Raw genomic sequence first — 16409 nt, forward strand, 5'->3', positions numbered from 1 at the left:
ATTTCAAGGTGTTTCTGTGTATTATAAAATCTGTATAAGAAAGAAGTTACTATTTTTAATAGATCTGATAATTTTATTTTTTTACATTGCGTATCTATTATATTTGGAGGGGCGTTCATTTATGATTAATTATTATATAGAATTCTTTTAGCCAAGCATGTGGGGATCACAATAACGACAGCAAAAATGGGAACAAAAGTGGCTTTGCTATTAAAACAGAGGGTGACAACATGACAATTTCTGGTGCCTGAGAACTCACCCACCCATTTCCTCCTTCAAGGTAGCAGGACCGTGTCCCCCAGCCAAGCTTGTCGTTCACGTGGGAATTGCTTTTGTCAAGTGTGAACTGGTAAACAATAGCATTTCCCCATCATGCCAGTTATGTGGAGCCTAAAATGATTTGAAAACAATTAGCTACCTGGAAGTTGTCAGGGTAAAGAAAAGAATGATTGTTCCTATCTTGAAATTTCACCTATAGCCTTTTTGTATACAGTAGATCTTTTTTCAATATTACCATGATAGCTTCCAGAAACAATATGCATTCTGGCAAAGCAACTTTCTGCTGCTGTTTTTAATACGGTTACAAAGCCAATCCGATTATTGGTAACTGCATTCCAGTGACAGCAAGTGTATTTTACTGTGCATTCTTGGAGGAAAACAGGAGGAGAGAGCCTCATCTCTATAGAAGTTATATGTCAGAAAATATTTTATGGCAAGAAGTAGGCTGCAATGACAGGACTTTATGAATTTGCAGTACCCTGAAAACTATAGTTTAGGAGTTTGAAGAAGCGAAAGAAGCTGCTGACCGTTGGATTCAATCCACCAAGCACTGATTGTGGGCCAGCTACACAGGATGAATTGGAATAGCAAGCATATAAGCCTGATTTACAGTCTAATGGAAAGGTTAGAGCACAATACTCACCTGTGGAAACAAATAAAGGTTTATAGCAAATCCTAAGGAAAGGAAGGTATCCTGGCAATTCCATAACTAGGAGTTGGCCAAAGCTTCAACAACCATGTGCTGCAATAGTTTGAATGATTGTTACTGCATCACCACCCATGTTGGAATGTATGAAAGAACCTCAATAATAATGTGTAAGAAAAAGGGGTTAGAGGAGTCTCTGTTTGCATTGTAACTGATGCATAGATACCACTGCTGATACTGATTACTGCAGTTGCACTGAAAAGGGATGGATTTTGTTCTTTGTTGGATGATTTATAATTCCCATATATGATGTGGAGAATAATTTTTAATTACATTTGTATTTCTTTAAGTGCATATTAAAAGTTCTGATGTGTGTTTGCTGACTTATCAGTCATTCAGCTGATAATATAAGTTGCCTCATAAAGAGATTCAATTGTTAAATGAAATGAGCTGTGCAAAAAGGAGCCAAGATATGTTTAATGTTTTCTTTGTTGGTCATATTTATGTGAGGGTTTTTTTTCTGTCTCAGGGTTAATTTTCTTCTTGCTACTGAAGGCCTAGATCCACCAATTTGACGGTAGCAGAGGAATTTCTACTCCCTCTGCAATTCCATTCATGTTTCTGTAGTTAAAGGATACAGTCCACCATGAACTTCTCCTGTACTGAAATTCATACAGAAGTTCCCTGTCAATTGTATGCAAAATTGGCTAAATGGTTGCAAGTGAAATCGAAAAGAGGTTTCTACCCTAAGGTCAAATGAAAAGAATCTAAGCTAGTTAGAAGTGCTTGTGAAAATCCCAGTCTGTTACATTCATAAAACACAGAAGTAGGAGTAAGGGAAAGAATTATTTCTTGCCTTAATCAAGCATTTCCAAATCAGCTAATTATGGCAATAGCCTAATAGAAAGTATGTGAAAAGTGATGCAACCTTATCTTTAAGCAAGAAAGCGTTTTTCAATATTGAAAACATGTGTATGGCTATAAACAAATTAAAATTAATCAGAAATAACATACAGACTTTGTGACATCTTTTTTTTATAGTTTCACTGTCTCAAGTGTCTTGGTTCTGCTGTTTTCTGTAGAAACCCATGGAACACAAAACTTACATACCATATGTGGTTAGATTCATTCATCTTTTTCTCTTGGCAAACACATTTTCAAGTATCATGCCTTTATAGATAGTACTTTGGCAGAAACAGAAATTAAATAAATGGGCAACAGAATATAAACTTCCACAATCCATTGCAAAAAAAGAAAATAATGAGAAAACGTGGGAGGGTATCTTGATCATTTGTGAAGAAGTGCTCTGTAACTACACTTCATACTAGTTTCCTGGTTATGCTGCACCAAGCAGTTTATAATCTAGCTCGATACAGGATCAGTACTACAATATTTGGCAGAAATTATGTTCAGTTACTGGGATTATTTTTAGAAATGATTTTTTATGTTATGTTTTTAACAGGCTGTATATAAAAAGACAGAAGGAAGCTTACAAAAATGGTTATTCTTTCAAATAATTGGTCTGTCATAATTAATGATAGAAAGCCTCATCAGATCTTTGTAGGAGTCCAGCTTTCCTACAAAGAGAGGAAAAGCCATTGTGTAGCCAAGTGAGCACAGTTCTGACCTTGATCACATCACACAGGAGCATATTATTGCCAAAATGAAAAGAATCTTACCAACATCTTATACTACCAATAAGCATTCTTTATTATCACAGTGAACATTGTCTAAAAGATTTCTGGTAGGGACACCCGAAAAATGAACTAAAAAAAGAGAACTCCAGGATCCTATAGGATTTTTCAGGATCACATGTGCAGTGAGTTATCTTCATGAGATCTGTAGTTAAATCAATTAACAGGAACAGGACATTTGAGTGGAAATGGTTTGTGTCACAATTGGCACAAGAAATATCAATCATAGAGAAATATATTTGCTAGATGGCTGTTCGAAACTGCTTAGGAAGAAAGAAAACCACAAAGGATGAGAGGAGTGGCTGGAAGATGGAAAGCTAATTAATTAGATTAGTCTCTTTTTCATACTTATATTTTATGAGGTTGCTGCCTTAAAACATCTCACATGGTGACTGACTGGGTAATCTGCATGTGGAGAACAAAACCATATTATGCAGAGATAACACTGAAAACAATTTGATTCTATACTTGGTTCATGTGTGGAATTAAGGCACTTGAATTATATGTCTAAATGTGCTGGGCAGCCTATCATTAAAACACATTTAGTAACCAAATGTTACTAAAAGGAATGAAAAATGGTAAAGCTACTCTGAGAGGTTCACAAGCTGCAGAATTTCCAAAGTTCAATAAACAAACACTGAAGACTTCAGATTGACCTGTTGCCATGTTATAATGTTCACTTGTTCTTTTGTTGGCTATTTGATGTTGAACTAACCAAAGGCCTCTCACCCCATGCCTGCTTGTACTGTTTAGTTTTCAAGTGATGGCTGTCTATATTATATTATATTATATTATATTATATTATATTATATTATATTATATTATATTATATTATATTATATTATATTATATTATATTATATTACATTATATTACATTATATTATATTATAGCTTATGCAATTTATTTAAATGTTGCCCTCCACAAGACTTCTGGGAACTGTAGTTTTGTTAAGGGTACTTGGAATTATAACTCTGAGAGTGTAAACTACAGTTGTCAGGGTTCTATGGAAGAAGTAATATGCTTTAAACTTGCTTTAAATGTATAGTATGTATGCAGTCTAAATAATAATAATCCAAACCACATCCACAATACAGACAGACAGTACTCTATTGTGCTTTGGGTTGATGATGCTAGCAAATATTTCCAGAGTTGTAACACATTTCAAACTGGAAGGAAAAGCTTGCATTCTACTTTGTAGAGAAGTTGCATCAAATTTTATATAAAAGCACCAACCAGCTTGCTTGATTTGTATTGTGCTGCCTCTTGTTAGTAGTGATTGATTATGGAGTGATACTGTCTACAGAACCAAGGTCTATTCCGGATATTATTTTCCATGTACCCAGAGAAACAACATGGACAAATTCAACAGGCACCACTTACCACTTGATCTATTTTGAAACTCTCATTCTCTTGAGCTACTGCAGCAACTGCTTAGATGTACACTGTGCACGCATATATATATATATATAACAGAAATATAACAGAAATAAGTATCAAACAGCTGAAAAAGCTATAGCTTGTATAGGGCAAGCAATTTTTATTTTTATTTTAGTTTTTTTTAAGGAGGAGGTCACGGCTCTAGAAACATGCTAACTGATGTGTCAATGTGTTTTATAGCTCAGGAAGCACCGTACCTGCTGCGGAACCTCACTGATCAGGTTGTCAACAGCAGTCACTCTGTTAGTCTGGAGTGCCTTGTTCATGGTGTGCCAGAACCTCAGATATCCTGGTTCAAAAACAACGCACAGCTACAGCAAGAGCCAGGTGAGTGCAGTACTCGCCATAATTTATTTCTAGATGACACAGTAACATGGGGCCTGCTTTGCAATTCACATCTCTAGGCTTATCCACTCTTAGAACTTGATGCCTGTTGCTCCTCACAGCAACTTAAGTGCCTTTGCGAGTGATAACCAGTGGTTAGACAGATGCTGCACTTATTCCTGTTTGGACCACTGGTAGTTCATTTCAACAACGGAGTCAGCCAAAATATTTTGGTGCTTATGTAGAAGATCCAAATTGCACTCTCATACAGGCCCAAGCTAAAAGTACAATAGACTGAGTACAGACCATTTGATGCTCCTTGATTGCATCCAAAATAAGCCATCTGAATCATCTGCTTCCCTCTTCCTCCTGGCAGATCCAGCTTTGATCAGCGCAGTGACAATAGCACCAAGCCAGCCATCGCTGTTCCAAACGCCATGCTATACATCTTGTTTGTTTTTATATGGCAGATTTTTTTTGTTAATCCCACCCTTCAAAGAACATTTTCCAGGGTGGCTTGCAGAGAACAAGTTATGAGCAACTTCCTCATGCACTTCCTCTGTTGGCACCCTGCAATCACTGGAAGACCTGCCATCTGGAAGTGCCTTAAATGTACTTCAAGAATGCTTAGATCTAATGTGTTCTTGGCAGGCAAGTGTCCAAAGACCCTCCCAATAAAAGAAACCTGACCGCCAGCATATAAAAGAAACTTGACTGCCTCTATAAGTCTGACAGTTATCCTCAAGCATACTGCCTGAGGGGCACCACGTTGCCTCCCCCTGCCTATAACACTGTGCCAGAGTTTGGAGACCGATCTACCCACTAGAAAGTATGATTTGACATTGAAAAATGTGGAGTATTGCTAGATTGAAGGCTCACCCTCCCCAGCAAGAAAATCCCTCCTCATGGAGAACTAGTAGCTCAGTGACAAGCATTATAGCCTGTATTTTCCCTCAGATGCAAGTTTTCTATGAGCGGGGGGGGGGGTTGAGTTTTTTTTTTACTGAGGGGGGGAAATCCCCACTTAACACTGAAATGTACAGTCCAAAGATTTCTGGGCATGACTAAAGACTGCATCCCTGTCATTTATTTTATTTAAAATATTTCTAGACTGCCTGTCATCCAATAAATATAAGAATTATTAATGTTATAATTCAAATACAGTAAGACAGCAACCATCGAAAAAGGGGGGTAGAGGTTTTTAAACAGATGGACAACTACCAGGGTCACAGATTTCCTGCATTGGCAGAGGGTTGGATTAGATAACCGTTGAGGTTCCAGCTCTATGATACCATATTCACTTCTCAAGCTTAGAATGCTTTATCAGCAGCATTGCAAACTATTATGTCAACAATATATGATTATTATTTGTAGAATATCAGCAATGTGCATTGGGCTTTATATGGGAGTATTTATGGAAACAAACAGTAAGAGCAATATGTATTATGGGGAGTGTGTTTGCTACTGCATTGTAAAACATCCTCATACAGTGGTACCTCGGGTTAAGTACTTAATTCATTCTGGAGGTCCGTACTTAACCTGAAACTGTTCTTAACTTGAAGCACCACTTTAGCTAATGGGGCCTCCCGCTGTTGCCATGCCGCTGGAACACGATTTCTGTTCTCATCCTAAATCAAAGTTCTTAACTTGAAGCACTATTTCTGGGTTAGCGGAGTCTGTAACCTGAAGCGTATGTAACCTGAAGCGTATGTAACCCGAGGTACTACTGTACTATAAATGACAGCTATGTCTGTCTTGCAATTGCATTATGATTATGATTGAGGAAAGAGGAGAAAGCAGCAACATCTGGAAGAGTCTTCTCATAGCATATTTCCTCCATGATGACCAGTGCCACACACCCACACACCTATTTTTAGCTATTTAATAGCGTAAGCAACTACTTAAGGTCAGTCTCCTCATATAAGAACATTTACAATTGTACCATTCTCCCACCCCATTTTCCCAGGCAGTGAGAAGCTCCAGGGGGAGCCACTACAAGGTCAGTTTCCTGGTGTGTAAAATCTATTTATTTACTAAATTCGTTGGGCAGGAAAGGGACAGCCTCAGACGCACCCATACAGAGAGTGTGCTGATCGCAAAGTAGCTGCAGCTTGCTCAAAGGAAACAACGTAGGCTGAGATTCCAGTTGCAAAATCTCAGGGCTCCTCTAGACTAACGTTTCCCAATTGGGGGGGGGGCGTATGGCCTCCTAGGGGCCACCATGATATTCAAATGGGGCCACTGGTGAAAATTGTGTAAATGGGGGGCCACAGCACAAGACTAGGGCACCACAGAGGGAAGTGAAAAGTGAATTAAAAAATCCTGATTGGCTAGCTATCTGCTTGGCCAATCAAAAGCGGGTTAGGGGGTGGTCGACCAGGGCCTAGAGCTCCACGTGTGTTTTCTTGGAGCAGTCCTGGTTTGTTTCTGGCAGGAGAGGGCGATCGCTGAGGCTCCCGTTTTGACCAGTAGAGCCCGCGATCCAGAACCCCCAGCTTAGGTAAGCGCAGTGGCAGGGTGACAGTGGGTAGGGCTGTGAGAGCTCGAGCTGCTTGGTGGTGCTGCCAGTGCTGCTGCCAATGCTGGGCCCAGCCTGGGCCTGACTCTGCAAAGCGCGGGGTGCAATCCATCCCAGCGCCTAGTGGAGTGGGGCCGTTTGGTGCTGCTGAGTGGCTCAGAGCCCCTTGGCAGCATCAGGCAGCGTCAACCCAGCTCCACAAGGCACAGGGTGCAATCTATACCAATGTTTCTCAACATTTTTTCGACCATGGCCCCCTTCTGACCTTGCTTCCTTCCTGTGGCCCCACTGTCTTACTGGTGGAAAGGTCATCTTACTATCCAACCCCCTGCTAAAGCATCCATGACAGATGGCCATCCAACCTCTGCTGAGAAACCTCCAAGGAAGGAGAGTTCACAACCTCCTGAGGAAGATCCATCTTCCATGTATTATAAAAAGTAAACAACATTTATTTTACCCCAGTTATCTGACACAGAGAGGGGAACCTACAGATACAGTCCAAAAGGTGCACAGGGAGTTCTGTATATATGGGAGAATATTACAAAGCAAGTGGTCCTCACTAACCTGTGCAGTCTGGAAGCATCCTCAGACTTCTGTCTCCTTTGTTAACTACCTTCCATTTTTCTTCAGCCTTCCCCCATCCCCGCCTCAAAGCCGGTGAGTGTATCACCAGTCACCACCCACCAGAAGCTTTCAAGCCATTGACTTCCAAGTTATTACTGCCCATGAAATAAACCTCTTTCATTTCTAACTATAGAAAAAGGCTAGAAAGCAGGTAATATCACAAGAGAATGCTTAGAATATGCTTTCTTTTGGGGTTGCTTCCTACAGAAGATGATTCTGTTACACAGACAACCCTTCCTCTTTGTGCACTATTATAATTCATTTCAAATACTCCTCACTCCACAGGTATAATGTTAGGGCCAGGAAGCCAGAGTCTACTGATTGAAAGAGTGCAAGAGGATGATGCTGGACACTACCAATGTGTTGCTACCAACCTAAAAGGAACAGTGCAGAGTTCAGCTTACGTCACCATACAAGGTAAAGCATTGCCTGTGTCTTATTTGATTTGTTTTTCCTCTTTGATCTGCTCAGAAGTCCCCGTTGCTTTTCATGGAGGAGATCTTGCTCTTCCTGGAGGAACAGGTAAAGTGGCTTGTTGACTGTCTGCACTATTTTTCAAACAAAGCCTTAACTAAAGGAAATGCACTAGGTCACAAAGGAAGCCAAAGGGAAATGCTAGATCAGAATGTGTTTATACTGACCTGAAAATAAGCTTTGCTGCAACCCAACAAACGTAGGGTCAGGGTAGAAGGAGGGTGAGTATATTTAGCCTCCTTCAAGACGTCGATCTGTTTCATTTCCTGTTCCAGTCTGCTAGAGGCCAGGATGAGATATATTTGTCATTTTTGTGTCTTTGATTTCAGTGTAGACTGAGCTGTCTGATCCAGCTTAAGATTTGCCCAACTGATGGTACATTTAAGAGTTATTTTGCTCTTGTCTTAATGGTATTTAACTCTTCTTTTAAAAATCCTGCTGAGTTTTCATCTTCAATAACATATTGTGTCAGTAAATCTTACAGTCTAATTGTGTGCTCCAGTTACAGTGAGATCTCTCTCTTCCTCAAAAGATTTGGGCTACACTATTGAGCAACAGTGGCTAAAGAACCCAGATAGTCCCTCGGATTTCCACCAAGGTTCTAACTCAGGCATAGGGAACTGGTGGTGCTTCCCCTCAGAGGTTTATCAATCTTATCAGTCCCAGGCAGGATGGCCTTATCAGGGATTATGGGAGTTGCACACTAACAAAATTGGAGTGAGTGGACAAAACAGGTTTCTCATCCCTGTTTTAAGGATGCAGTTTACATGATGCTCATTGATGAAAGGTAGATGTTCCCTGTCTAGAAGGTACTTCCAGCAAAATTAAAGATCTACAATATTAACCATGCTATTTTATGGGAAACAATTCATAAATGGATTAAATTAATAAAACAAAACAAATGTATAATGTGCCTTTCATAGAATAATAGAATTGTTGAGTTGGGGTCCCTTCCAACTCTACAATTCTATGATTCTATGGAAGGTACATTACACATCTTAGGAAACATGAGGCCGTTGCTGAAAACGACCATTCTATGTATAATTTTACCATTCTAAAACACATAGTAAAACTTACCTTATTTCCTGACCACATCCCGTTTTCTATTTCCATGTCCCTGCCAACAGCAACCCATGGTGTAGGAATAGAGAAATGCAAAGGTGGGGGTGTCAGGAGGACACAGGGTACATTTTAGTATATCTAATAGCAGATGCAAAGGGGAGGAGTTGGTGGCAGCCCTGTAAAGTGATGGGCAAAGGCCCCTCAACTCAATTTGGCATCAGTTTGAGCCCTTGATAAGAGCTCTGTCCTGGGAACACCCCAATTTCTTTTCTGTTAATGTTTTTAATTGAATGTTATCAGGTTATATCAGCACAACCCTATCAACAAAAAGTCAAACTAGAGAACAAAAAAAGACTGGAAGAGGGTGGAGGGGATGGGTCAGCATGGACATGGCCGGGGGGGGGCAGGGAGGAGCAGCTGCTACCCTAAATCAATAAAAATACATAGCAAACTGAGGTTCTCCCCCCCCCAACAAAAGGTAATCATCAACGTTTCACGTCCACACTTCATTGGAAGATGGCAGAGCAGTGTACAACAAAGTACAATGTATTTGACTGTGAGATCAGTGCATGCACAATTCACACAGGAGTAATCCCAGTAGTTTCAGGGAAATTACATCAGTGGGTTGTCCCTGTTTGACAGATTTGAAAAACAGTTTGTGATTCAAGCAGGAAGGAAACTGTCTGCCCTCCTTATTTCCTTTAAAAATTATTTAGTCTCTCTGCTGATAGAACTAGGTGCTATTTTTGTATCAAGAAGAGATGAATGAAAGGTAGGACTCAGTTGAACTTTTTATAACCTCACTTACTTGGAAATAGGCCTTGTTGAATTCAATGGGACTTACATTTGAGTAGAAGATTGCACTGTGAACACCCTTGTCTAGCAATTATCTTAGGAGGCGGTATAATTGCTGTTACACATGTTAATATATTTTGTAAATTTATTAACCATTTTCCCATTAAAGTAAGTTGTCAAATAAATTTAAACGAGATTTAAAAAACATACACGATAAAATCACAAAATATTACAATTATACAACTGAACAGTAGCAAAATGGTTCATTTAGCAGCCACACAAAGGTCTTGTGCGTAGCAATATTTTCATCCAGAAGTGTAAAGGAAGCAAGACATTGCTCAATGGATCTTCAGAGGCAGTGAATTCCTTTGTTATCCTGGGAAAATGTTACAAGTGGGGTGCCTCAGGGTTCTGTCTTGGGCTCACTGTTATTCAACAACTTTATAAACTTTCTCAAAAGTAAGTCATCCCAGACCAATCTGATTTCTTTTTTCGATGGAATTACAAACTTGGTGGATCGGGGGAATGCTGTGGACATAGTGTATCTTGATTTCAGCAAGGCTTTTGAAAAGTCCCCAATTATATTCTCACAAGGAAGCTGGTAAAATGTGGGCTGAATGAGGTAACTGGTTCTACACGGGCAGAAAGAACTAGCTGCACAAATATAAGATGGAGGACACCCAGTAGTACATGTGAAACGGATCTAAGGCTCTTTGTAGACCACAAGCTTAACATGAGTCAACAGTGTGATGCAGCAACAAAAAGCTAATACTATTCTCGACTGTATCAACAGGAGTATAGTGTCCCAATCAAATGAAGTAATAGTACCACACTATTCTTCCTTGGTCAGATTCCACCTGGAGTACTGTGTCCAGCTCTGGACACCACAGCTTAGGGAGGATATTGACAAGCTGGAACATGTGCGGAAGGGGGCGATCAGGATGATAACAGGCCTGGCAACTAAACCTTATGAGGAGCGGTTGTGGGAATTGGGTATGTTTAGCCTGGAAAAGAGGAGACTGAGAGGAGATATGAAAGCCATCTTCCACTATCTCAAGGTTTGTCAAATGGAAGATGGAGCAAGCTTGTTTTCTTCTGCTCCACAGGATAGGGCCTGAACCAATGGGTTTAAATTACAAGAAAGGAGATTCCAACTAAACCTTAGGAAGAACTTTCTGATGGTAAGAGCTGCTAGAGAGTGGAACAGACTCCCATGAGTTTCTCTCCTTCCTTGGAGATTTTTAAGCAGAGGTTGGATGGCCACCTGTCATTTATGCTTTAGTTGTGATTCTTGAATTCCAGGGTCTTGGACTAGATCACCCTTGGAATCCCTTCCAACTCTACAATTCTATGATTCTATGATTCTTACTTGCCTAGAGGTTGGAGATATATGTGTACATGTGTAGAAGCCTCTGACTTTTATGTGGGTGGAATGTAGCTCACTGTACAAAGGTAAGAGTCTCATCCGTGCAACCCAAGTAACTTTAGGCAACCCAATTCATTTCATAAATTGGCACCTTGTTATGCAAATTGACTTGAACATTTCAAAATGGATTGTAAAACTCACTGGAGAGGAAGCTCAGGAAACTGAAAGAACAACATTATGAAATGGAAACTGTAGCAAACTGGTAGGTGTTCAATATGATTCTTCATTTCATTTCTATAACGCTTTACCTTTTTAAGAAAAAACCCTCAAAGTGGCTTACAACCTACATTAAAGCATCAAATAAAACAATTCAGAATAACACACATAGTTTACAGGAAACTAAAATATTGTGTTAAAGATTTCAAAATAAAACATTACAAAAGGTCAACTACAGAATGCACATTTAACACAGCAAAGTTTAAAAAAAACCTTAAACATTTCAAAAGAAAACATTATTAAAGGAAGTCCAATATAAAATGCACATTAAAAACAGCATAAGTAGCAGACAATATTTTTTTTTACCATAAGCATAGAAGACATCAAGAGTCAGGGCCAGATCACGTAGCACCTCCCAGCTGCAATCTTGATCTCAAGAAAGCTGAATGAACAGTCATGTTACTATCAGATTACATCCCAAGTCTAGTCCAAATCTGGTTTAAGAAGGGAGCGAGAGCAAGGGCCTTGGAAGTTGCCCATCAAGGCTTTGCACCTGGATAGCAGACCAAACAGGCACACAGGTCATCTATAGTGAGGGGTATTGTATTTCCATTTAAATTATAGTATATTGTTTCTACATTTACATAGACTTACAGAATGTTATGCAAATCTGTATCTCTTTCCCTTGGTGATGCTTTTTTGTGATGTGTTAGCAGTCTCCCTATTAGATGCTTGTGATTTATATGGAACAGTAGGCTGGCTCAGAAAAAGGCTGTTTACATGGCTGGGAATTAATGTCGGCTGCTACCTCCCTTAATAAACACTCAGGAATTATTATGTTCCTGCTCTTTATGAGAGGAAAATGGGATTTAATTTAAATATCTGGCAACAAATAAGGCTCAGGTTATTACTTTGCCGAGATCCTGTCTTGGAGATGTAGCGACTAAAAGCTGAAAGATATCCAGAATGTGAGCAGTGGTTTGAAGACTCACTTAAAAACAAGCATCACGGGCCTTCAGGCTAGCCAAGGACCCCACAAGGAAGACATTAATCATCCCTCTTTCCTCTGCCAAGACTGATGCTGAGCTGGGATGCCTGAGCAGCAAGAAAAGAACCTGAGAAATCATGTTCCAAACTAGTTCTGCCAGCCATTTCTTTTTTGCTGCATGCTCTTATTAAGTCCTAAACTGGAATGACATTTGAAGAGAAACTTGGAGTAAGAGGCATGGAAGGAGTTTTTACAGAAGTATTTTTAGGACACAAGCTGAAACTTGTGTTTTGCTTCTAAGAACTGAAGTTGTATTTTGTTTTAGAAATATTTATGGTGATTGCAGGAAATGCATGGAGGGAATATTTTTATGCTAATATTCCGGTGCAGCGCGTTCATTGGCTTCTAATATTTTCCAGATTTAGGCTCCTTTGGTTGTTTGAGCTGATCCATTCCCCTTCACCGTATTTCCTTCATATATTGATCCATATGTTTTTCTGAGATGCTTTCAGGCTTTAGCCTAGCAGAACCACTTAGGAAAGGGCTGCTGTTGTTTTTGAGATGGGCAGATCTCACCCACACTTCCGCTTGTCCTGTGCCTAGAAAGCATGGGTCCGAGTGATTTTCTGCCCCCAAGCCACCAGGGATGATTCCATTATCTTACCAAAACCCTCAAATCATTTGAGTGTCAGTCGTGCAAGTACAGCAAACTGATAATATATCAAGGTCAAACCAAAAGACATAGCAGTGCAGATTGAGAGAAAAATGAACTGATTTTAAATAAATTCAGAGAAAAGAAGGTAGTTAAAAATCTGTCTTAAAAGCATAAAAACAAAAAAGGTAAGATTTATTGATGTCATGGACTGGCTAGACACAGAGGAATGGTGAGAGGCACCAGCGGGGGAACCCTAATGGAAGAAGACTCAGAGCCCAGAGATTGGTGGTGAGAAAATGATGAGTGGTCAGAAGGAGAAGAGGGAGGATACTCAGAGGAGGAAGTGTTGGAAGCTGAAGAGTGAGCATGAAGAGTCTGTGGCAGAGAAAAGTCCAGAATAAGAGGCAGGAGAGAAAGGGAGGCTAAGAGGCAGAGATGAGTCAGACTGGTGAAGAAGCCAGGATGTCTCCCCATCCTGCTGTAACAAGCTCCTCTCCCCCCCCCCCCCCCCGGTCTCCCAGGACCAGGAGAAGTATGAAAAGGGAGAAGCAAAGACAGGCACGCTGCTGTAGCCTCTGATTGCTTGGGAAGGACCCAGGAAAGGAGGAGACTTAGACAGCTATGGGAAGACGGGAACCCTCAGTCTCCACAAGTGCCTCAGAGGGGGGAGACCTACCAAGAAGAGTTGCTGTGCTCAATAGGCCTGGCACTCCTGAGCAGACCTTGTTTCTTCTGATAAATAGTTAACTTCACTTACTTTGTGTGATTTATTGCTGGCTGGCTCCATGACACTTGCTCAAATGTATTTCTACTCTGCTTGACTGATAATAAGATACCTGGTAGGAATCTCATGTTATTCGAAGAGTCTTTCTCTTTTAAGTTACTTCAAAGGATTTAAATGGTGGGCTCAGATGGGAGATGGCTGAAATCCATTGCTCCTAAGCACATTAGTCCAAGAACAAAGAAGCAGGAAGAAAACAGGAAACATGGTCAGCCAGTTCTAAATGGGAGTGGGAGCTCTCTTGAATTTCCGGGGTCCTGCCTTTAACAGAGCAAAGCAGTCTGGTAGGCAGAAGGGATAGCCAAACCCTACTGAGTATTGGGCTGATCCGTATCTAACATGCTAGACAATGCCAGGCTTTATAGCAGCCAATCAGAAAATCTGACCTCTCTAAGCCTCATGCAAAGGAAGGAAAATTTTGGACTAAGCTCTCTCAAGTGTTGAACGATTAATTAGTCTGAGGACAGATATAGTGATGCTTCACACCCTATGGGGCAGCCTGGCAGGAATTAGGAAATTCCTTTCAAGTGTTTACGGGCCACTCAGGCTGTCAAGCAGCTACATCTGGGGAGGAAGTGGGAGTGAAGTAAGGAGGCTTCTGTTGTGGTGTAATGACTGTCACTGATTCCATATTGGAGTCTGCACCGTAAGCCTTGCAGCAAAAAGAAAAGGGGAACATTTTTCCCTTTAGAAAATGGAAACTAGTATGGTTATGCTGTCACAGCCTTAGAAATCTGGCCAGCTTAAGCCACCCTTGCAGTGAAATGGTTTTGCAAATGGACCTTGAGCATTGGCTGGGAGTGGATATGATCATCAGAATGGATCTTGAGTGATATTAAGATATAATGTAATCAATTGCTGATTAGATATACCCGGACAGGTGAGAGGCACATACTTGTAAATGACTGGCTAGCACAGAGGTCTGTGATTACATCTCCATTTGATGATTAATATTCATTGTTTTAATAACAATGAGATGCATAGCTAGAACAGATGATAGGCACCTACTTTTCTGTGTTTGCTCTGAGCTTTTCAAAAGGGAGAGAATGGTTTGTAAAAGAAAGGAATTATCAGAGTCTGGGAACCAGTCCTGGGAGTTTTTTCCCCTGGGCATCTACAATCCCTCAACTATTCCTTTGGTATATCCAAGGTATACCCTGTGGATGATCTACAATGTAAAAGAGTTTTCAAGTTTGTTTTGATGCCATGTGAATGACTGCATACAAGACTTAGTATCTGTGCATGTAGTTGTCTTAGAAGACAAACAACACTTTATATTTGGTAACTGTTTTTTAAATTTTCAATAAATTTGTAAAACAAACAAACTATGGCTGTGTATGCTATATCTTTAAAACACACCCTAACAAAACACACACACACACACACACACACACTCACTCACCATAAATCTTGAGAACTGTAGTTTGTTATGGGTGCTGGGAATGGTAGCTCTGATGGGGTAAGCTACAGTTCCCAGGATTCTTTGGGGGTGCTTTGAATGTGCTTTATAGTTATAGCGTATATGCAGGCAATGTTAAGAGAAAGCTAAGTGAAAAAAACTATGTGATCAGCTCCTGTGGTTGGATCTTTTAAATGTTATCCCAGCGACACAGGATTTGCTCACAGAATAGAGGCCTTCACATGGCTCAGGTCACGTTTCAAAGGCCCCATGTTGTTATAATACCCAATGAAAATTGGTTGTGTGTATGGTTCAATAAGTCTTCCCAGACTATCACTCTCCCACATACAACTAGTGTAGCAAAATCCACTGTGCTGTTTCTCTGTTTCAGATAAATGTCATGATAGGAGTTAGTAACAACTGTGGTATATCGGAGTATTACATTTTAATTGTGATTTTATTTTTTTCAGGAATTTCAGAGAGCTCAAACCTGGAGCTGATAACACTGACATGCACTTGCGTGGCAGCAACACTCTTCTGGCTTCTGTTAACGCTCTTCATCCGTAAGCTAAAAAAGGTGAGGCCAAAGGCACTGGCACTTAAGGCTCTTCTGGTTTTCCAAATGGGATATGCCTTTTTGTGTTATGTCCCCCCCCCCCAATAACAGCTATTTTGGGACTGGCACCCCCAGCACTCTCTCAAAATTCTAAATGTGCCCGTTGCTCTCAAAAGGTTGCCAACCCCTGTCTTAAGATGCAACAATACCCTTAACTGTTTCTGTGGCCACACAACTGCTCTCCTTTCTGTTTTTGAAAGACGTCGTAGTGGATTTCTGCCAGTTGTCATACTTCATCACAGGTAGAAATCCAGACTGACATGGCATTCCACTGGAAACAGCCACCTGACAGTGGATGGACCTGACAGTGTCCCTTTATCCAAAGCCTGGCTTATGGGGGTGAAATAATTTCAAAACTATCAATGTTATAAATATGTTACTTCAAATTATGCTTCATTTTTACTGAAAGTAAGATAAATCTTCAATGCTGATTTGTGTTGGCTTGAGGGAGATTCTTAGCTAGATAACAGCTTATATGCACTAATTTTAGCTGCTTTGAAAGACAATTCAAGTTGTCCCATTAACACAGGGGG

At 40.3% G+C, this 16409-nt stretch overlaps 1 protein-coding gene across 7 annotated transcripts in view; it reads left to right on the forward strand.

Moving 5' to 3' along the window:
* FLT1 (fms related receptor tyrosine kinase 1) overlaps window positions 1-16409 on the forward strand; it is a 147014-nt gene that overhangs the window by 100374 nt on the left and 30231 nt on the right. For all 7 annotated transcript variants that reach the window (XM_083736108.1, XM_083736105.1, XM_083736110.1 and 4 more), the window contains 3 exons: window positions 4239-4385; window positions 7810-7941; window positions 15731-15837. In XM_083736108.1, coding sequence (XP_083592234.1) covers window positions 4239-4385; window positions 7810-7941; window positions 15731-15837 — 386 coding nt within the window. The remainder of the gene's footprint in view (window positions 1-4238; window positions 4386-7809; window positions 7942-15730; window positions 15838-16409) is intronic.

This window comes from Podarcis gaigeae (genome assembly GCF_964106915.1).
Source record: "Podarcis gaigeae genome assembly, chromosome: 4".
NCBI classification, from domain to species: Eukaryota; Metazoa; Chordata; class Lepidosauria; order Squamata; family Lacertidae; genus Podarcis; species Podarcis gaigeae.